The 23,448-nt window shown below is 40.3% G+C and overlaps 1 protein-coding gene across 7 annotated transcripts in view; it reads right to left on the bottom strand.

Moving 5' to 3' along the window:
* Positions 1–23,448, bottom strand: part of rimbp2a (RIMS binding protein 2a) — a 72,075-nt gene that overhangs the window by 32,431 nt on the left and 16,196 nt on the right. For all 7 annotated transcript variants that reach the window (XM_013909866.1, XM_013909861.1, XM_013909864.1 and 4 more), the window contains exons 3-4: positions 22,968–23,114; positions 754–843 (exon numbers count right to left, since the gene is read on the bottom strand). In XM_013909866.1, coding sequence (XP_013765320.1) covers positions 754–843; positions 22,968–23,114 — 237 coding nt within the window. The remainder of the gene's footprint in view (positions 1–753; positions 844–22,967; positions 23,115–23,448) is intronic.

The raw sequence follows: 23,448 nt of genomic DNA, 5'->3' as shown, positions 1-23,448 counted from the left end.
TGACATTCCATGTCCCTATTGCCAGTCTTGGCAGCCGGGGGTCAGTCCGCCAGGGCCTCCGCTCCTGGCCGCCACCCGACACACATTTGTGTGTTTTTCTATTCAGGTGTTTTACTTTTTTCCTTTTAATGCATTGACAGTGTGTTCAGGATCATTGTCATGCTGAAAAATTAAGCTGTAGCTAATTAAATGCTTTCGAAGTCGGACCAAAATCTGACACATTTTGAATTGTAGGCCCAAACCATGAGAGAGCTTCCATTATGTTTTCCTTGCTTAAGAATGGTGTCTTAATAGCCATTCTTCCACTGAGACCATTTCGGTCTGGTATATGTGTTATTTTCTTTTGTAGATTGACCTAAAGAAATTAGTGAATGAAACCAGCCAGGAACGAGGACAGGACTGAAAGTGAGTGAAAAAGAAGCCAATGTCCAATGAAAAACAGACCTTCAGAAACCCTGAAGAACTATTGCTCAAGAACAATTATATAATTGAAAGCAAAACATAAAAAAACAAAACAATTGTGGCTCAACACTGTTAATATTTGGAAATCAATCTGATATAGTGATCTGACAAGATGGACAAGTTCCGTCATACAACTGCTTCTTTTTCTCAAAGCCACTGTGTGTGCGTTTCTTTTCCTGCATCGTTGATACAGAAAAACAGATCATACCAAGCTCATTCACTGATTTCTTTCATTTTCCTGTGTGTGTACTTCCAATGCATACTTGCACAGTACATGTGTGAATTTCTCACCTGGTCATACTTGGATGCCTTCAGATGGTGGTTGATCAACTCAAGGTTCAAACGATTTTTCTCCTGCAAGGCAGCATGGAGCTTTGCTTTCTGAGAAGGAAGAGAAAGCAACAAAGAAAGAGTTGGTTGTCTTGTTCCATTATCCTCCTGCTTACAAGGAAATTTACATCTGAGTGCAAGCCACACAGCAAAACTACACCTCAAAATTATTATATAAGTGAAAGAAGCGACCTAAGCAACTTAGGTTAGCGTCGATCGCTCCCTCCATATGTATGCATCTGCGAGTGTGTGTGTGTGTTTGTGTGGATAATCTTTTTCTAAGATTCCGTCTGGAGGACAAAACCCACAGCTGCATACTGTCACCCTCCATTTGGTATGTGGGTTTAGGAATGGAGGGTGAAAGCTGAAAAAGATGAGGGAATGGGAAGAAAGAAAGAGAGGAAAATGGGGTGTGGGTGTGGGTGGGGTGGGGGGTAAATGAAGAAAATTGGAATTGTGAGAAAGAGCAACAGGAAGCAAGAAAATATCTGAGGGAGAAATAGGGGGAAAAAACTAAAGTGAGGAGAAAAAGATGTAACAAGGGAGTCCCAGAATGTTAGTCGAGTACTAAATAAGCAATCGTGCGCACACTGTCAGTAAAACCCTCCTAGCTAAAGACGAGATTAACTTGCAAACCACGTAAAAGGATTGAAAAGTGATGTGCAGTTCCTGTCTGCTCCCTCTACATTCAGAAGTTGTCATGCCACTGGTGCTGCAGGTACTCAAGCATTACATAATTACGCCAGACTCAAACTAGGCCAATGCTCTCCTCCTATCACGCCGCAGCGCACTCAAGAGTGATTTTTACTGCGACTGTTCATATCCTGGCACGTAATACCACTTCACTGATACTGCTCATTGCCATTCTCAACACTACGGCATTAAAATGTGGGTAAGTATTTTATAATAGCAGCAAGGCCTTTCCTCTTTGTCTTCAAACAAAAAGCAACAGGAGTTAATGACAGGTTTTATTTTCTTGTTATGTCTAGTCAGGAAAAAGAGCAGGGCTTGTTTTTAAAAATACTGTTTCCAAATGCAACAGTTACTGTCCAGGGGAGGTTTGAAAGTAAACTTGGATTTCAGATACACTGAAACACAACCTCTATACATTTATATTCAAAACGGCAGAGCCACACTTGTAATGGTTTATGTTAAGTTTACTGATATTGGGTTATTCTTTGTTTCTCCTGCATTGAAAGTACTATATTACTACTTACTACTATTATTGTGTCATTCCTCATTAGTTTCAGTTGTTCCTGTTTAACCTGGCCTCCTTGTACAGAAGTCTTGAGCTACACTTCACAACATAATTTCTTTATATGTTGCTTCCAAAGAGCCATAACTTCTTGTCATTTTTAAAGACGTCTTGAGCATCAGTTCTCCTTTTGGTATTGGCTGTGTTTTCTTTTTTGTTTGTTTATCCACTTTGAAGTTAGGTTGAATGACCTTTGAACCAATCAACCTAACTGAATAAGTCCCTCTTAGCAAGATACCAATTATTAGTAGACTGTCAAAAACGTACATGATTTGTTCGCATATCTTTAGCTGAATCTATAAAAAAAAAATAACACAGTTTGATAGGCATAAAATAGAATCTTTGCACTAAAAACTAGCTGTAAGAAAGCGTGCTGTGGAGTGTGTTCTTAGAAAAATTGTGGATCAGACATGGATTGGCCTCCCCAGATCCCAGACCTCAACTTTACTGAAGCAGTGTGGGATCATTTTGACAGAAAATGAATCCAACATCCAAAAAAGAGCTCTGGATGTCCTCTAAGAAGCCTGGAGAACTGTTCCTGAAGACTGAAGAAGAAATGACAAGAAAGTTTGCCTAAGAGAGTTTAGGCTGTGTTGACGAATAAAGGTGTTAATACCAAATATTGACTTTCCACCTTGTTAGAATTGTACAAACTGCACATATTTGTACATTTTTCAGTGAATTACTGCCCTTATTCTCCATTTTCCTAGCAAAATATAAAGGAAGCCTTTGCACAGTATTCTATTTAGTTTGAGTCAGCCTTTGTCAGATTGTGTGTGTCTACCATTTTTTGTGCTATTGTATGTTTCACTGACTTGTTCTCCATCTCATTTTTTTTGTCTTTGTTGTGCTTCTCATTTGGATTGTTTGTTACCCTTCAACAGCTTAGTATAACAACCCTCAGTCTATCTACATTCTCTTTTGTATTATGCTTAACAGCGCTAATAGCATATTGACACACCATACATCAGCGCAATATGCTCTTGTGAACCTGACTGTCACGAGTTAAAAAATGGCCAAAGCTTTGTATCACCTTCTGCAAGAGAAAAGACTGTGGAGCTCAGAGGTTTATGATCAAATTTATCAGTACAATAAATCGAGGAACTCAATAAACTCTGGACAAGAGGAGGAGAGAGAAAAACAGACAAAGTGAGGGGCCAGCCAGATTCATTCATCTCTTTGTGTGCAGGCAGAGTGACAGCCAGGGATGTCAGAGAGACACAATCAAACCAAGACCGAGATAGAGAACAGACAAGGACAGGAAGACACAGAGACTGGTGAGTGAGTTCACTTGCTGCTGTTATTGTGTAACTCATGTCGCCACATCACAGCCCTGCAGACTACAGCGTTTTTCAATGTACAGAGCCACACCTGCAGCAGCAGTTACAAATCCTCCAGCTATGCTGCTGTTAATTAAGCAGAAATGAAAAACAAGGAGATGTCAGTCTCAGTCACACACTTCACTAAATCTCCAGGACATGGTCTTGTAGCAGACACCATAAGACAGGCGGGGAGGAGATGGACTGAATGTACAGATAACTGGAAAGAAGACAGCAATAGAAACCCTAAACTTTCTTTTGCTCAACCTTCTTTCCCATCAAGGAAAAGAAAGTTTGAAAGAAAAGACAGAGAGTAATAAAGAACCACAGAAAGAAAGAGAATGACCTTTTAAAGCCTTCTTTTTATGGGCCTCAGGAATGATGTCTGCTTCTCCACTTCCTCCCACTTACAGTGAATCACACATTCACAGCTCAGCTTAACACTCCCTAACATCTTGTATACACACAGCTAAACTGCGAAGCCAAAGGACACACACATTTTCGTGCCAATTTAAACCTCCAATATCCACAAATAAACAAAGAAATCTGGTTTGACGATATGAAGGATATGGAAATGTGGTGTACTCTTAAGAAAAAACGCAATTTAACACCACTGACATCTGTGCAGAGCAAGTGAAAGAGTAGCAGGCATGTGTGAATCTTGAAATCTGTGTTCCATATGTGCATGCAGAGAGGCTGGATTGGCTTAAGGGAGAGGCATCAATACAGCTAATGTCTAATTCACTCTGATAACTTTCTTTCTTCCTTTCCATACTGTCATTTCTCATTGCCTACCACACAACACCCACACACACTCATACAGACTCTCCCTTCCATCACCATAATTATCATTCTGTCCATAAAACCACAAATTTAGCTACTGAACCCACCTTAGCTCACGGCTGCCAGGCACCAAGGTCCTAAACTCTCAAAATGTTCTGTGCATCTATATTACTGGCTCATATCTTACTTTCTTGTTGACACTTTCTTTAGAAGCTTCATAATAGTAGAATTTCCAAAAAAATGAACTGGCACCTGCCACAAATAAGACAAATACAGTGTCTTTAAGCAATGATTCATCAAGTCATGAAAAAACAAGCTGCAGCTACATTATTTTGTTATATGGATTGCACTATTGTGTGAGTTAGACTATAAATATATCTTTACCCAGGCCCGAAGATGCCCTTTTAAGAAAATATTTATTTTCTTATTCTTTTGTTCTGCCACATTTTACTGACACAATAATGTAGGATACAGCAGAGTGGCTTAGAAGTAATCAAACTCACAGGATAATATATTAGCTATACCAGTGTAACTGCTTGTTAACAGAAATATTTAATGGCAGCGACTCATTTAGGCATGTAAACATCGAGTATCAGAATGGGGAAGAAAGATGGAAGAAGTGACCATGACTGTGGCACGGTTGTTGGTGATGAGACGATATGCATATATGATAAGCATTTTAGAATTAGCAGAGTTACTGGTAACCCTCTCTGGGTTTATAGAGAATGGTCTGAAAATGAGAAAACATCCAGAGAAAATACCTTGTTGATCTGAGATTTGCCAGAATGCTTTGAGCTGAATGGAAGGCAACAGTAACCCAAATAACCACTTGTTACAACTTAAAAGGCACAGGCTCACCAAAACTGGACAAAAGAATATTGGAAAAACCTTCCCTGGTCAGTTAGTCTGGATTCTTGCTCCAGCAGTTCAAGGGTCAGATTAGGTATACTGTAAACAAGATGAAAGCATGGATCCATCCAACTTTGTATTAAAAGTTCAGTTGTTGGTGGCATTATGGTGTGAAGGATAGTTTCTTGGCACACTCTGGCCCCCTTAGTACCAATTGACCATTGTTTAAAGTTCACAGCTCTCCAGAGTATTGTTGCACGTCCATCTCTTTGACCAGCGTATACCATAACCAGCAAGGTCCAGCTAATAAAATAGTCAGTGACTGTATAATTATATTTGATCTACTCAGATTCATACACACTTGAATCTAAACTGGGCTACATAGGAAAAAGAAAAATGGCAAATAAGTCCTTATGTCAATCACAGAGGACACTCAGCTGTGTTTGATGAAATAACAAATAATTTAAACAATATTTAAGAGATTAAATTCTTCCGTTTTTTAATTAAAAAACCAATTAAGTGTCATTAAATGCAGCATTCAAATATCCTTTGCAAGCTAATATAGGATTTTATGGATGTGATCTTGGATTTGCTGAATTTAGAAAAACACATTTTGGATCCTAATAGCAATATTAAATGTTGCAAAATAATACTTGAGAAAATAAGCCAGGAGATGATGCATTTCTAATGGAGAATTGATGGGGGATGAAATCATGATTGCAGAGATTTGTGGGATGGCTACTCCTGACTCTAAATAGGATTCTTGTGGGTAGAGGATTGGTGCTGTTTTCCCCAGGAGGATTGTCATTAATTAGATGTCATGGCGGAAACACTTTGTTCCACTTAACTGTGGGCGGAAAGACACACTGACAACATCTGCCGTCGTCACTGTGAGCAGCAAGTCACAAACAGAGATGTGCCCGTAATAGGTAATTACTACAGACATGACCTTTTTATACAAGTAAAATGCAAAAAGAAGTTCATGGCTTAAGTTTCTGAAATTATATTCTCCTCACTGTTGACAAACATTCGTATTTGAATGTAAATTTTACACCATTTTCCCGTCCAAAGGGCATATTCTCCTCTGTGTTTAAGATATATAACATTCATATCTTGCTACATTAGATTATCTCAGTCCTCTTTAAATCTTGAGATATTATAAACAGATTATTTCCTCCAGATCTCTTCATTAAACTCTGGACTGCCGTTGTGAGTGAGTGGTATAATAGGACATCTACAGTCAATGCATCTATGCATGCAGCTGTCCTTAATAACTGAGTGTGTGAGAGAGATTGTTCTGTACTTGTGGTTAGTGAGTGGACAAATTGGTAATGTTATATCCTCACTGACATCTTCTGCAAGAAAATCAAGCTCACCACTATTGAATAGTTGATGCAGTCAGGACCATGGACAGCTCCTTAGCTTTAGTAATGCAGACCAGCGCAAACGCCCTGAAAACTGACCTGGAGACTGTAAATGTTACCTTTAACTTTTTTTTTATTGATCATAATTTTAAAAACAGAACAGCTGGTTTTGCTTTTATGTACATCTTTAAGGTTAAAATGTGAAGGGTTTTAACATCTATAAATTTGAAATAACATTTATGAACTTAATTGAAGAAATATTTCAGTTTGAACTCATCCTTTAAAAACCTCTATAAGCCTGCAATTATTTAAATCACACTCCAAGTACAGTGTGTCAGTGGGCCACGTTAGACAAAAGCAAGCCACCAGTCCTTTAATATCTCACTGTAAAACAACTGTGATATGGAAGCAGGTGACAGAGTAGCATATCAGTGTGATATATGCGATCATTTATTACACAAAATGAAATCAACAAGAGTAAAATAATACAAGTGAGTAATGTGATGACTTGTAGGACTATACATGGAGTATATTTACTTACACGTCCTTGTGGGTTATGCTATGTGAGTAAGACTAAGAGGGAGTAAAGGATTCGAATTTCTAAACACGAAAAAAGATCGAGAGAGAAAAAAGAAACAAAGAGAGAAGAAAGAGGTGCTTTATAGCGAGACATTTTCAGCGGACTGGATGTGGCATTTTTGGTCTACCGTTCAAGGGAATTGGAGTCATTATGTCACTGAAAAGAGAGAGCAATAAGAAACAAACTTCTTCAAAGGGAAGCACATTAGACGTATCATTTGCAAACTGTGTATCCTGGTGGATTAAAAAAGGAATTTTATTCAAGTGTTTGGTTTGTTTTTGTCTGTGAGTATGTTTCAGTGTTTTGTGCACATTTTGTTGATTTGGTGGTTGGAGCGCACTGTTGGTTTTGCATGTTGACAAACTGTTAGTTGTTGCCACCTGTGCTTGTTACTGATTAGGTCCTGGTTGTGTTTTACGGCTGGCAGCACCCACTTGTATCAGAAACCCTGAGGAAAGCCTTATGCTGAAACACATCAGTTTTTTTTTCTTACTTCCTTGTAGTAGTTAGTACAGTATATATGTAATTGTTAGCTCTCATGAAATTCTCATTCATTATTATGATATCAGTGTGCTCACAAAGGCAGCGAAGAAGAGCGTAAACTAGGGTGTAGCAGAGTAGGATTTGAACTATACAAAAACGTATCTTTGGATATGTTATATGTAACATTTCCAATAGAAGAACTCAGTTTAGTGTTCAGAGTCAAAGATGCATATAAATCTGTTTGGTGTAATCATTCTAGTATTAAATTTATACTCTTGTATTACTTTACTTTTAACACGGCCACTGTGACTCCCGTGGTGCTGTCTACCCACTGGAAGGTCAGGGGAGCGATCCCTGCCTACTCCAGTCTGCATGCCGTATCCTTGAAGTATCCTTGGACAAGATAGTGAACCTTGAGTAGCAAATGTTAGACAGCAGCTATGGAGAGATAAAAGTGCTGTCCACAGTGCACCTGAAGCACATCTGAACCAAAAGAGACCAACTAAGTCACTTCAGTGCCGATTACAAAGCACTGAGCTACAACATAACACAAAAGAGTCTAAAAGAGGGCACACTCTCAAGGTTAACTTTAAGACAGTTGTACATTGACACTGTATGTCCCCACTTAAGGAATTGGTTTTGAAAAGCTGGGACATTTTGGAGGATTTATTGTATAGCATTAGCAAGCTTTACACTTCAGCATAAAAGATGATGTATAACACAGGCTTTGTCCTCTGAAGAGCTTAATAGGTGTTTGCCCTTTCGTGAGAGAATGTGTGACTTCCATCCCACTTGATCTTCAGCCAAACATTAGCTTCCTTGGCATAACGTAGTAAGTCTCAAGAGCATTTTGAGATCAGTCGTTTATAATGCAGTTAATACCGTGCATTACTTTTGGATTGGTAGGCATGACACAAAAGCAAATGCTGGGTTATAACTGTGCAGTCCATTCACAACAAATGATTTGCGTTAACATTTAATACGTAGTAGTGTTTATGTGTGTTATTTGTAAACTCTGCCCTTCCGATGACAACCGCAACCTTCTGCATCGCAGATTGACTTAATATTGTTTCCCTTAGCATGGAATGTTGTTTTAGCAACTATACCATAATGTCATTTTTAAAAGACACTGTAAAGATGTCAGTTTTTAATGTCAGTTTCAAAGCATTTTCAGCTGATTTCTCTAACCTGTACTGCTGATTATGCAGCTACAAGTGCCTCATTCATAAAACATAATTGAGTGGCCAATCTAGTTTTGAGAGTAGTGTGTGTTTGTGTAAACCCGTGTGTACATGTGAGCAGTCATAATAGAATGTCACACAAGACCTATGAGGTCATCTCTTTTATTTGCAAACTGTGGACACAGATGGCATGGGGTAATACCAATACAGTGAAGCGTGAGCTGAAGTGTGTGCGTGTGTGTGTGTGTGTGTGTGTGTGTGTGTGTGTGTGTGTGCGTGCAAGCATGAATGAGTTGCATAACTAGCATCTCCAGGCATATATTAGCCTTAAGCCCTTCTGCGCCCACTGTGTCACAGAGCAGACCTTTCAACTGAATCCCACGCATTTACAACCCCTCGAAATAGCTCATGTAGTTAGAATACCTCATATGATGAACACGCTCCGTCACTTTAATACAGCAAGTTGTCCTAACATACGATACAGTAACAATCTGGGGAATTTTCACACACATGTAAATAAAGGCTTGAAAAAAAGGTCTGCACATGAATTATGTGACTCACTCCTGCACATCTGTAGCCTATATGTAGTCCCAGACTTTTAAATTTAACACAAAAAGCTCCACTTCAGTTCAATGTGGCAACCAAATTTAATGCACATTTACAACCCTCTTGGAGAGAAGAAATCACAGTACAGTCTTTTGCATTTAGTAAAATCGCACATATACAGATTCTTCTTGAATGTGTAGTTTAACGTTTTGCTCGCCTTCTAAGCAGAAATCAAACAGCTACCATATCAGCAGGACCAAGAGCAGGAGACCATCCGTGGTTTTATTCAGTGAAAAAACCAGAGGAGAGGCAGGGAGAGGCCGGCGCTACAGTCAGAAGAGATTAACTTCTCCTTCACGTAGCAAAACATCCTCACTCACGTCACCCTTCAAGCTACTTTGCCACTTCTCTCCTTACTCCTTGAGCTCAGCTAAGATAATACTGTAAACTGTAGTATTTGCACTTGTTTATTTGTGTTACGGTGCTTGCTTTTGACTCAGCAGCAAACCGGAGTTGACTTTTTCACGTCAGACATCTCAAAGTTTCAAGCCTGAGGCAAGGTAACAAGTAGCTACAGCTGTTCCCCAGCAGGGGCACACTTCCCCAAATTTGCAGCAGCTATCAGGCCCCTCTTCTGTCAAACCAGCTCCCAGATCAGATTTAAGAAACAGACACTCTCTCTACTTTTAAGACTAGGCTTAAAACCTCCCTTTTTGATATAGCACATAACCAGGGCTGGATCAGGTAACCCTGAACCATCCCTTTGTTATGCTGCAATAGGCTCAGGCTGCTGTGGGAACGTCCCATGATGCACTGCGCATTTCTTCTTCACCTCTTTCCACTTTTTGTGTGTTTACACCTGTTTCTCTCTGTTCTCCTCTCCCCAGCACACCCCAGAGGTTTCTTTCTGTTAAAAGGGAGTTTTTCCCTTCCTACTGTCGCCAAGTGCTTGCTGACAGGGGGCCGTCTGATTGTTGGGGTTGTTTCTATTGTAGGGTCTTTACCCTACAATAGAAACTGCCTTGAGGCAACTTTTGTTGTGAATCGGCGCTATATACAAATAACTAGATTGAATTGAACTGAACAAGCTACATTCTCCTAAATGAAATTATTTTCAGTAGTTTTACTTTTTCTTTACTTTTAACACATTTAACCAACCAAAACTGTGACAGATGCTACAACTGTGTATTACTACAAAATGATGAAGACACTTTGGGCACAGACAGCTTGCACTTGTTTTAGCTATAAGCATGCTGAACATAAAGAGACAGAGTGTCAGAAAAATGTGTTTGGTAACATTTGATGTAAGTATGTTTTAAGCTTTAATATTATACTAATTATGACCCCATTCTGGTCACAAAAGCTCTTAAATCATCAGGTGGAGAACCAGAAAGTAAGAATATGCAAAGGGTCCTGTAATGTAAGTAAGAGTAGCAGCCATGGCTTCCACCAAGCGCTCACCAAAAATAGGTATCAGAAGCACAAACTGGAATATAATATAAAAAGCATTCAGTCTGAAAATGATCTTAACAGGGCGAGGAAAAAAGAGTGAGCCCAGATGTGCAAACTTAACTATATATGCTGTGTAGGAGTGATCCAGCTGGACAGAACATGCACAGCCCTCCAGGGAAAACTCTGGCTTCCCTTAAGAGTACAAATGCCCCACAGGAAACATTAAGGCATGGGAGTGTAAACACTGAAGTGTGTGTCTGTGTGGTATGTGTAAAAATGTGGAAGCAGGCAGTAAGAGTGAAATCAGGCCCGACTGACATGGGCAGTAAGGCTTCAAGTCACACTTATGACATAACACATTTGATGTGAGCACGACCTATTGTTCCCTCCGGCCACGCAGAGAATATCAGAGGGTTGGAAAATAAGTTCGGAGGAACGTCAGTGTAATGCTAATGAGGAGCCCAGGAGCTGGTTAGGGATTACATGTGCTTGGATGGAACTTAATGCTCACATAATGCTTGGGTGGACCTTCATGTTCAGAATAGAAAAGTGCACGCACACACACACACACACACACACACACACACACACACACACACACACACACACACAGACAAGCCAGCACATAACTCCTCAACCAAATTTAAAAAACTTGCTCACATATACACACACACTAAGCAACGAGGCGAAGCATGCACATACCCAATACCCACAGACACACACTCACATGACCCCAATCTGCAGCAGAACATACCACATAAATGCTAAATAATTTAGATCTGACCCCATTATGCAGTTGCTAAAATGTACAGTACGCTTAAAATACATTAGCAGAGCCTCACCACAGGTTTCTTCACCAATGTTTCAACCATAGACCCCTTACACATGCAATATATTTGTAAATGCATGCACTGTGAGTATATATAAGGTACATATCCAGTGGCAAATAGTGCAAAGCATTTTTATACTCATCAGGAGACACTTTGAAATCATCCAAAGCACTTTTATGAGTTATATTAGTGCATGCTTCTTTCCATTGTCACTACAGCTTCAAATTGATTATAATACTTTTGTTTTTAACCTATCTGCCACTGTGCACTGAAGCTCTTGAGTACAATTGAGAACAGAGTATGCTGCAGAGGCAGCCTCAAAAGTTGGTTTTTAAAATAATGAGAGATCAAGCGTTAAGCTGACTTGACTACTTAACTTTGGAAAGATACTTAGCAGCGTTTCTGTGACTGATTAACGTTTGTCAGCAGTTCATTTTTGTAGCCTTTGTGTTGGTTATTATTTAGGTTATAGTTCTTTATTTGTAAATTGCAATTAAAGTAACGAATTATATCTAAATCTTTTCATAGTGCAGGTATAGACTTAGTCTGTCTCTTATATTAGCAGTGTGTGAGCCACCAGATGGTTGATTTTGTGAGCAGAGCAACAAAAGAGCTGCAGTGCAGCATGGGACAAAGAATTAGCGCTGCTGCCGCTACATTTAGCCTTTAAACAAAACATGCAAAGCAGCACTTAAAACTCCCCTGGACTTCTGCCTTGTCACAGCTGTTTCAGAGTGTGCGATGAAAAAAAAAAAAAATCTAACAACACTCACATCTGAGCAAAAACCGCACATCTGGTTCCCAGCGCTGAGTTATAAAAATGTTCTTGGGGCTTTGATTTTACTGCATAACAACAGACTGATTTGCATCCGCTGATTTCTCCAGAAATAGATTTAGGATTCAATGACAAAAGTATAGTTTTACAACTGCTATTGTAACACAGTGTGGTAGATGTGACCGCGTCTTAAGTCTCTACTGAGCAGGACTCAGTATCACAGAGCAATAGGTGACACTTACAGAAGCACAGGTCCTGTCATGTCATCTATGTCCAAACAGGAGCGCCTGTCTGACATTGTGTACTCCTCTATCCCTCCTTCCTCCTTTCAGGTGCCCTTGATGTTCAGTTCACTGAAGGTTTCTGTCCTATGTTTAATCATTCAAGCCTTCCCAGACACACGACACTAGGGACTAAATGAAAGGGAGAAGAAGAATGGCTGAGAGACAAAAAATGCAGCAGTGATAGAGGAGCAAGACAGGAGATATTTGGAGTGTAAAAAAGAACTTTTGAGGGTGTTAAAATCTTACATACTTATATTAGAAGGAAGGTGAAATTTAGTTAAAAACTGCAATCAGTATCTGATTTTTTTGTTAATCAAAGCTAACCTTACCTAAATAGGTATTGTTTAGGTAATAGAACTTAGCCTTTATTGGACAGTGAAAGCCAAGTGGGACAGGAAAGCATGGAGAGAGATATGCCACAGAGGTCAGACTCAAACCCGGGCCACTGCTCATGCGGGATGTGATTGCCTGCTCACCTACTGACATATACTGGCACCCAATAGTAACGACATTTAACAGCTGTAACTCACTAAGGAAGTTAAGGAAATTGGGCAGTCTGCCTAATACTACTCATCATGTTACACAACTAATTGATTGACTGATTGATTGATTGAAAGGCTTTGGAATTCAATAGGAGCAGTTGGTACAGCTTAAGCATAATCAAGTCGGTATTAAGAGGAAGAGAGACGACAGACTGGGAGAGAGGCGTATAATCAAAAGAGAAAGCAGCCTGAACACAGCGAGAAAGGTGGGGGAAAAAACTTAGAGGGGACAGTGGGGGGACTGTTAGTGATGTGGAATTAACAGGCTTTTATCGGCATGTTCCTTTGCCAAAGGGCTCACCTAGCCTGACAGTGTCACGCTGGGATTATGTACCAATACAGAACCAAATTTTTTTGAAAGAGAACCTCAAGCTGCTACCCTTTCCTACAAATATGCTAAAAATATGAACAGCATTGTATAACTTGGCTCAGAGTCCCAGAAGCTTTTAGGAATATTATCCAGCGGACATCTACACGTGTCCTTAAGTGATTCTCAGTTACAGTGATATAGATTTCAACAGGTCCAGCAGTAAATCTTGACTACCTGGAAAAACAACTAAAAACACATTTGTTTTACTACCTGATGATGTAAACAGAGTGCACACACTGACGCTCAGTGAGTTAGTTAGAAAGCAGCTAAAGCGAATCGCTGCTCAAGTGCAAATCTGCACCTACTTATTCCATGAGATGGGATATAACTTTTAAAAAAAGAAGCAAATACGCACCATGCATGACAACATAAATCAAGCACTACTCATTATTTTGTTTATTTGACTGTCTGTATTTAGACTTCAGAGACATCCATTTTCCACTGTGATATTAGCTCTTTCTCCCCTCACTTTCCTCCACTGCCCCACCCTCCTGCCTCTGCAGTACTCTGTGTCTTTCCTTTATCATAACTTCTATGTATCTTGAAATGCTGCCCACAAACGCTCCTTTATTGTTTTTATCTCCGTCATGCTCCCACCACCACCACCACCACCCGCTGGCTGGGTGACAACACATACGCTACCAATCAATACAGCGCTCACTCGCATTCGGGGCATGTGCAGGTACACATGTTGCATGAACACACACAACATGGATAGGAGTGTGGTGACGGTTTATGCGGTTGCTATAGAAACTGCTCTCTTTCAGGTATGGCGTGTCAAGATGAAAAAAGTAGCAATGAACTATCACATGCAACATATCTTATGCCCTGAGAGTCTGCACACAAGCACTGCAAACAAAAGCCTTCCATACTGAGGATGCACATTAAGATACACAGCTGTAAGATATGAAATATGCATGACAAAAAACACACTGAAGACAGACAGAATATCATGTGGATTTCCAGTAATCCAGGCTCTTCATTTATAATAAAGTGAAATTGTGCACAAGTATGTATTTAAAGACATGTAGTCTAGAATAAATTTGATTGTATGTCACGTCTGCTGGCATACGCTGTTTTACTCTCTTAGTAGATGCATAAAAATTGATATGTGCTGCCACACCCCTCCAAGGCTGTGACTATAGGGATTATTGCAGAGCCTGTATGTCTGGAGGAACATTTTGATTAGTCAAGGAGGCTGTCTTTTGGCTGCCAGACTCCCTGATTATCTCGAGAGAAGAGCAGGAGAGAAAATCAGTTGTAAGACTGAAAACACATGTTTCATTTCCCCTGCCTTCTTTCCTCCATCTCTCTCCTTCTTGCCCTCTGGCATCCAACTGAACGTCGGTTGGCAACGCCGACCAGCCTGCCGCATGAAGATGAAGAAGTAGAAGGAGAAGAAAACAGGGAGGAATAGTGCAAAAAGCAAAAAAGCAAGGCATTCGTATCCTCACAGGGAACAGAAAAGGCAAAATTACTGTACACAGAGAACAAAAGTGATGCCAAATGTATAAAACAAAATGCAGTAAAGTAAAACTGTAAAGCTAACAGTACACTATTCGTCTACTGGTGTCTCACCCACCCACACAACCATATATTCAAACATATGCAAGACGAAGGTATATAACACACTCACTTGTTCTTAATATGCACATACAGGTTCAAACACATTTCCTGAAGAGGTATTTCAATATTTGCTAAGTAGCTGGTAGTGTAGTGATAGCTCTCATGTCTGAGAGCTGTCTCATGGCTCAAATCTCTGCTCTGTGAATTTAACACAACAGTCAAGTTTTCGTATCGTGAAACAATTCCAAGGCGATTAAAAGAAGCATTGCGCTTTCCATTAAGTTTTTATTTCCAGTCATATTGTCATCATATTCAACTTTTACCGTAACTTTTGCATAACCGTTCCCATTCATTAGGCGGATGATTTCATTGCTTACAACCTACATGGCAGAGCAGTCACACCAGTGCTCACTAAACATGCCACTTATTTTTGAAGATTTCATGCATAAAAGAGAAGTGCTTCACGTATTATGAGGTGAATAAATTTAAATACTACCCTCACTTAAAGTCTACCCTCACTGCCATAAACCAGTGGCCAAAATAAAAGAAACGCCACTCAGTAGTGGTGTAGTTCAATAACCCCTTAATCTACAACCTTCCAGAAAGCCAGACGAAATAACACCTCTCTCAAACATTTATAGCCTCTACGAAGGCGGAATTTATTGCAAGATTATTTTATTAGACTGCAGACCATTTAGCCACTATAGTGTATATAGTAGATCACTTTGCCAAGCACTCACAGACACACCAAGACCTTTAGTGAGAGACTTTTGCTCATGTGAATAAACAACCAGCAGAGCGCAAACGTGAGTCAGTCATGAGTGGGTTAATATTCTTCACCAACACCTGGCAACCTCTCAGCAGGCAGCAACCAGGAAAAGCTCAGGTTACCGGAACTGACAACGCCAAAGCACACACACACACACACACACACACACACACACACCGAAAATCAAATTTGTAGCACCACCTATTTCTGTTTATCTGGCTTCCCGCATTTCCAAGTGTCTATACATCTTGTTTTACACACATTTCTTACATAAGCACACAATGAGAGGAGGATTTATTCATTATTTAACATTTGACAGCAGTCACAAGGCAGCAGCACTCCTTCAGAAATCCATGCAAACACACATGCACACAATATCCTTATCATGCACTAAGCACACAATTAGACCATACACTGTAACCCCACCCCTCACCCCTCCATACACACCCACACATCTCCAAACAGGTGGCTCTGCCTCAGCCAGTAAACCGGGAAGCTGGTTGTTGCTTTCTTCTCATTACATCCCAAAAGAGACAAAATGTACAAATCCTCTCCGTCTCCCTGTGCACATCTGTCTCCTCCTGCAGCCACTGCACAGACAGGTTTTCCCCAGCTGCTTGGCTAAGCTAACCCTGAGCACTATATATAGGACTCAATAGAGCCAAATCAGACACAAAAACACTCGAGCCGGTGATGCGGAGACAAACAGCAGCACTGAAGAGGAAGCAGAGTGGTGATAAAGGCTTTGTATTTACCGTTCGCGCCGGCTTAGCACAGGAGCATCTTTACTGAGGTGTCGCTTACTCCTTCTTCATCCTTGCTCTGATCTCCTCCCTTCTTCCGCGCTCTGTATGGGTGGGGAATTGTCAAACGGCTGCAGCAGCGGCAGCATCAGTAGCAGCTCTGGGGCCTCTCTCTCTCTCTCTTTTACTCTCTTTCCTCCGCCCCCTCTCCACACACTCTCTTTCCTAGCCTCCCGTTCCTCTCACTCTCTCACCCCACCCCCAAAGACCCTCCTTCTTAACAACCTTCCTCCATCATTTTCTCCTTTTCTCTCCTGCGTTCTCTCCCCCCCGTTCTCCCTGGACCTGCATGTGTTTGCGGCGAGCTGCACAATTCCACTCTGTTGAATAAAAATCAACACCGCTACAGCCTTCGGTTACATCAGGAGTCCACGGAGGAAAGGTGTCACTGGCAATTGGAATATGAACAACCAAATAGACCCGCCCTCATCTCTGCTTCTCCCAATTTCATGTCTTAAGTCGTGGCACTAATTTAACAAGGTCTTGACTGATGCTGCTTTTTCTCATTTCGCCTTTTCTGCTAAGATACACATCTAATAAACGTTTATGGCATTAATAAATGAGGCGTAGCGTTAGCTGGCAGGTTTTGTAGTTATGGCTGTGCAGGAGCCTGTGTATAATATTTATACATTATATTACAGGAGTTTTATTGTTTGTTTTTACAGTATTCTAGTAGGATTTATGTCTCACTGTGTCTTTAAGTGGTGCTCTGCACTCTTATGGTCACAGGTTATATGTATATAAAAATCTTCTGATACCAATGTGTAATTCCTTTCTAATTGCCAGTGGGGGACAACTTTACGGTTGCAAAATACCTATGATTGCATAAAGTCTATGAGAAAACTACTCCACTTCTCACTTGAATGTTGTCCTTGGTGTACGCTTTCCTGGTGGGTTTATGATTTTAGTCTCTAGTTTCAACTCTTACTGGTGTACTGGTTGCAAAGTTTCAGCCGCATTAAAAATCCAAGAGGGCTATAAAGTAGGCTATGCTTTGAGTAGCTGCTTTATGAGCATGCTGTGTAGTGTCCCTTTGTTTCTCAGATCACCCACCCTTTGCCCCTTCAGAGCACCAAGGAAGCAGATCTGAAAAGCTTCAAGATGGGCACTAACCAATGACTGGCATCACAGTGGCTACATATGGGAAAAGCTGGCCAAAGACACAAAAGCACCTGAACAATGATGCAATCAAGAACAACCGGACATCCCAATGTTTCCAATATTCCTATCTTGTAACGTCACTGTCTATAAATATCTCCTAAACTATGTCCAGATCAATCTGGAGCAATGAGGGAGCCCCTGCTCAGGGCAGCTACACACACTAGGGGTTTGACCTGACCAGTCACCCAGCACATTTTGCTCCCCCCCACCCCCCTGTTGATGCTGGCAACTTTTCCAACTTTAGCCAGAGGCAATAATGCTGTGTGCGTTGTGATCAACTCACAGATTCTTATAAACCTTGCGGAGGTTTTAGCGAGAGTTTAATCATTTACAAACGAGTGAGAATTTATCTATTTGCATTGTTAATGAACTACAATAAATAAAAGAACTGATATAGTTTGACATCTTCCAATTTACAATTTATTACACAACTTCCCGAGTTCTTAATAACTTGTAGCCAAAAATGTGGCAGAAAAAGAAAGAAATAATACAATAACTAATATTTTGTGAGAAACACTGTAATCAATACAGCTATCGCGGCTGAAAATCAATTGTATCAACCCTGTCACAATGACCAATGGCTTATTCATAATCAAGTATACCAAACATATTTCACAGCGGTGTTTTTAGGCTGCAGAGAGTGAATGTTTCACAGGATCATTACTCCACATTCGTGGGCTGACACGTTGCCTGCTGAGATGCACAGACTGTATATAAAAGATGGGTCTGGATTCCAGGTCTGAAAAATGAAGCCAACATGAAAGTGCCTAAAACGTGCTTTCTTTCTAAAGGCCAACAGGGAATGACTCCTGCAGCTGCAAAAGGAAGTCGCATTATGTAGAAGTCTGAAGTCACGAGTTTTATCATATAAACTAATGTTGCTTTGTTTTTTCAGTTTTATGAGCGTTCCAAGTGCGATGTGGTTTCAAAGATTTTGACTTTAACTGCACTACTTATATTGTTGTAATAGTTATACTGACATAAACCTTCTATGATGTGCATGTGTGAATGTGGGTATGCCAATGTTAACCCCTAAAATTATTTAATCCAGTTAAGGTGATTTTTTCCTTCTAATGCAGCAGAATTTAGTTTCCTGTGTCACTAATGGATGAAATCACAAACCAACTCAGCCTTGCCTCTCAAACTTTGTCTCCAAACTGCTCAGCCTGAGCTGTCCTTCTGATGTCCTCATTTCTAATCCTGTCCCTTCTGGTCACTCCTGCATCTTCAACCCTGCCACCTCCAGCTCCACCTCCTGTGTTTTAGTCAGTGTCACACTTTCAAAGCCATAGCTCATAGCAGGTATATATTATATAAGAGACAGAGGGCCATTTGGTTGGAACCAAAGGTCAAATGTGTTCGCTCGTATCTGGATATTTGAATCTGTTCTTGTATATGTTGTAATTATGTTGTATTCTTGGCACCATAGGGAAATGACATGACATTGACATCAGCTGACACTGGTTTTATCATTTAAAAATTATTAGGTCATGAGCTAGAAAGCAACTCATCTGAAATTTTGTCTGGAAGGAACTGTCAGAAGATGTCTCAATTCGATCGTGGCCAGGCACGGCCCGCCCTGATTTACATCATATCTGCTTAGATTAGCACAAACATGAAGCTGCACAGGCCAGGCCTGTGGCGTCAGTCAACCTCTCTGCCTGGGTGTGGACACTGAGAAGGTGTGTGTATGTGTGTTTGTGCTTGCGTCTACGTTGTACTGAGCTGTTCTCTCTCCATTATCAGATCTTTTTCAAGACACTGTGAACGACGCCACAGAAAATAGCCATTAAAGTCGAATAACAGATTTTTAAAACAACTGTTTAAATTCATCATTAAAACTCATCCCACAGGTTTTAGAGGTCAATGTGGTGCGACCTGTTGGTTTTGTTGTTCTCTTTCTACTGTTTCTCCTACAGGGTAAATCTCAGTGTGCTCTGCTTTAACTCTCAGCAGTTTTACATAGGTAAAAAAAGGCAAGGGGATGAACTGGGGGGGGGATGAACTGGGGGGGGGGGTAATGTAGTTACACAGGAATATCTTAGAGAACACACCTGGGATGAATTGAGTTGGAGAGAAAGAGTAAAACACATCTTGTTAAATGTCAGCTGATACAACAACCTTGTGAGTCAAAACAGTGTGAGAAAGTGGGTGGTGATAGTGTTATTCCTGCTGAGTTGTGAAGTTAATTTCAGCATACTGTTCTATTGTTAACCTCGTTTTATTCGTGTGTCATTGATTGGAAGAACTTAAGATACAGATTGTGGGGTCAGGTAAAGCAACACAGCCATTTAGGATTATTGATTAGCCGTTGCTCCTCTTTGCACCGGCACAACTCATATCATTGTGAGGCCTCTCATCTTAGTTGGCCAGCTGCTAGCAGTACACAATTGTTGCCATAGGGATGGTGTCCAGGGAGACAGCTGTGGCCTTTTAGCAGCAGCCACACAACAGACAGAAGGTCATTCCTCACCGAGGGAACCTTTCTCCAACTGTCCATCACAGATTGTTTCCAGGCAACAGGTCAAAAGCCCTTTTTTTTTCTTCCTTCTTCCATCTTCGCTGTGTTTCCTCTTGCCATTTAGGAAGCAAAATAACCAATTAAATTCAAGAAAAAACAGACACATGGGAATATAACTAATAAGCAGGCAATGAAATTAAGTTTCAGCATCACAGCAAAGATTCAATTAAAAACTTTGAAATAGTAGCTTATATAACTTCCTGGTACCCTGGTCTCACACCTCCCTATAATATATTAGCACCTTTTTAAATTGACATGGGGCAAACATGTTAGCAAACTGTTTCCTTTTTCTCATCCAGTTAATACTGACCCAACATGAGCATTTAAGCTCTCCCTATTAGTCCTGAGTCTTCATGTAGTAACAGACTGACTCCACACCAAAAAGACCCATGAAGCCATGCTGGCCCAAATAAAAATAATTTAAAATGTTAAAAAGAAATGTAAATATTTTCTCAGTTTATTATAATCCGAAGTAAATTGTATGCTATTGTTACCTTGGGAATATGTGATTATATACTTTATGCATTTAGGTATGCAGACATGGTCGAGATGACCTATTCAAGTTCAAACCCAGCATCAGAATGGGGAAGAAAGAATTTAAGTAAGAAACTCCTGATCTACTGAGATTTCTGAAAAACAAGCATCTGTTGGGTTTACAGAAAATGGTCTGAAAAAGAGAATGTATCCAGTGTGAGCCAGTTCTCCAGGTGAACATGCCTTGTTGATGCTAGGAGAGAAGCCAGACTGCTTCCAGCTGACAGGAAGGAAACAATAATTCAAATAACCACTCATTATAACCAAGGTATGCAGAATAAATCTCTAAACCAAACCTACAAGCAGAAGGGCTTCAGCAGCAGAATACCACACCAGGTGCCCCTCCTTGGTCATTGCTGCTGCAGCATTTCAATGGTAGGGTAAAAATCTAGGGTAAATAACCTGAAAGCATGGATCCATCCTGCCTTGTATCAATGGCCCATCCCATTGTGACCACAGTATACCAATCTTGGCTACTACCAGTGGGATAACACACCATGTCATAAAGCTTACATGATCTCAAACTGGTTGGTTGAACATTACAGTGAGTTCACTGTACTCAATGACCTCCAAAGTCTTTAGATCTCAGTACAATAGAGCACCTTTGGGATGTGTTGGAAGAGTAGATTCTTGCCATGAATGCACAGCTGAGAAATTTCCAGCAACTGTGTGATGCCAGACCTCAAAATCCAGGAAACAGTTCTGGTGTACTACCATATTTCTTCTCATCTTACATCAAAGTGTGTTTTATTGGAATTTGTTATTAGGCATCTTTTGACTGTGACAAAGTGGAAGAGCAGTTGAAATGCTTTCCATTTGTCCCATATGTGTTTACCTTTTTTTGCACATTGTACACATTATTCTGTTATTGATTTGCTATTTGTCAAGTAACATTGCTTCACTCACCATCCCGGGTTTGTTTGTGTAAGCGTTCTGTTGCCGGCAAATCAAACATTCTGCAAATTAGGACAAATACTAAGTTATGTTTCTCTATATTTTATTATGTTACAGATTAAGTCCTTTGTTCATACTGTTTTCAGCATTCTCAACAAGACAAGTGATGGAAGGGCTATCCAAAAATAGGCTCTTTTTGGTTTCGTTTAATGCCCCGACAAAGGCCACAGTGCATCTGCTTAAGGAAATGTGTAAAATGAACCCTTTCTCATTACTGAGCTTCTCTTTGATCCATAGCTGAGTCTGTCTTTGCATGAATGACCATGGTGCAGTGCTGACTGTGTGAGTGAAGCTATCAGCAGCAACACCAAAAAGATTGTCAGGCACCCAGCTGGATTGCCTCCTAACAGTATCTCCCATATTTAAAAATAGCACGCACACACAAAATTACACAACATTACTGCTTTATGTTGTGGTTACTTTGAATGTTAGGGAGGGAAAAAAAAATAAAAGACAAGTTTTGCTTTGACGGTTTTCTGTTTACATAGAGAGAGCAGTTTATCAGAAAGTTTTACATATAACGTTACTTCTCAGTGAAAGAAAGACTGATGGGAGACAGAAAGTTTGGTTATTTTGTCATTTGTACAGTATCTAGCTTTAATAATTTTTGTCTGGAAGGAACTGTCAGAAGATGTCTCAATTCGATCGTGGCCACAACCTTTAACAGCAGGTTGTGGCAAATTTTCAAATATGAAATTATGTAATTGATGTTATTATTTTAACTTGAAAAACACATTCAAATAAAACAAATTAAAAGGCTGCAAAGGAGGAATGGAGCTTGCAGATTTCACTCTCGAACTGATTTCAAACGATTGCCGCTCATAGCAGCAGCAGCCACTACGCTCTGTCAGTTCCCCTCTGTCAGTGTGTCAGCGCTCCTGCTAATGGGCATGTTGCCAAGACAACAGCTCAAACACCTTGCCATCTGGGACCACCTGGTGGAGGCCTCCAAAAGACAACTTCACTAACTTGACTTCACTACACAAATACATGCATGAAGGCAGAGTGCAAACTGGCACTCGCATCTACAACACACACCCAACCACCCGCCTATCTGTTTTGCACTGAATTATGCTAGCCTACTGTGCTCCTTTAGTAATATTTCATCTGGTATATCCAAGCCAAAAGAATATATATCATTTGAAATATGACTGCGTTCGCTGTCAGAAGAGACAGACAAATGTAGAAATTATGTGTCAAAAATTATGTCTGTGGAAAATGACATAACTGGGGTTCATAAAGTAGCAAGCATACCACTTTCTTATACTGCTGTTTCTCCTGGCGAAGTGTGGTTACTTCAAGCTTTAGAGCTCGGTTTCTCTCCTCCAGCAGTCGAAAGCGGCTTGCGTGGTAGACAGTGGAGTGGCCTGTAGCTTGCTGAGATGAAACATCATATCTGGACTGCAAGACAAATAATAAAGATAAGAATAACCAGTGTTGAACATTCCTGTATTATTAAATACAATATCATTTTAGTAGTAGCTGTAATAGTGCTGGTAGAGCCAGGCTAACACTTCTGTGAAGCAGTCCTTCAAGAAAAACATTATCCTGCTGCTAAGATGTTACAAGTGATCATGTTCATATGATGCCATGCAGGTTTAGAGGTTTAAAGCCTCAGGCAGACTGGGACCAGTTGGTCAGCCCCAGGCACCACTGGTTGTTAGGATAAATGTGTATTCCATGACACCAACAACCTATATATATACATATACATATATATAAAAACACCCAGCAC

Source organism: Pundamilia nyererei, unplaced genomic scaffold (assembly GCF_000239375.1).
Source record: "Pundamilia nyererei isolate P.nyererei 1_Seehausen unplaced genomic scaffold, PunNye1.0 scaffold00032, whole genome shotgun sequence".
Classification (NCBI taxonomy): domain Eukaryota; kingdom Metazoa; phylum Chordata; class Actinopteri; order Cichliformes; family Cichlidae; genus Pundamilia; species Pundamilia nyererei.
Note: the sequence above shows the minus strand (reverse complement) of the source record. Positions and strands in the feature narration are given on the sequence as shown.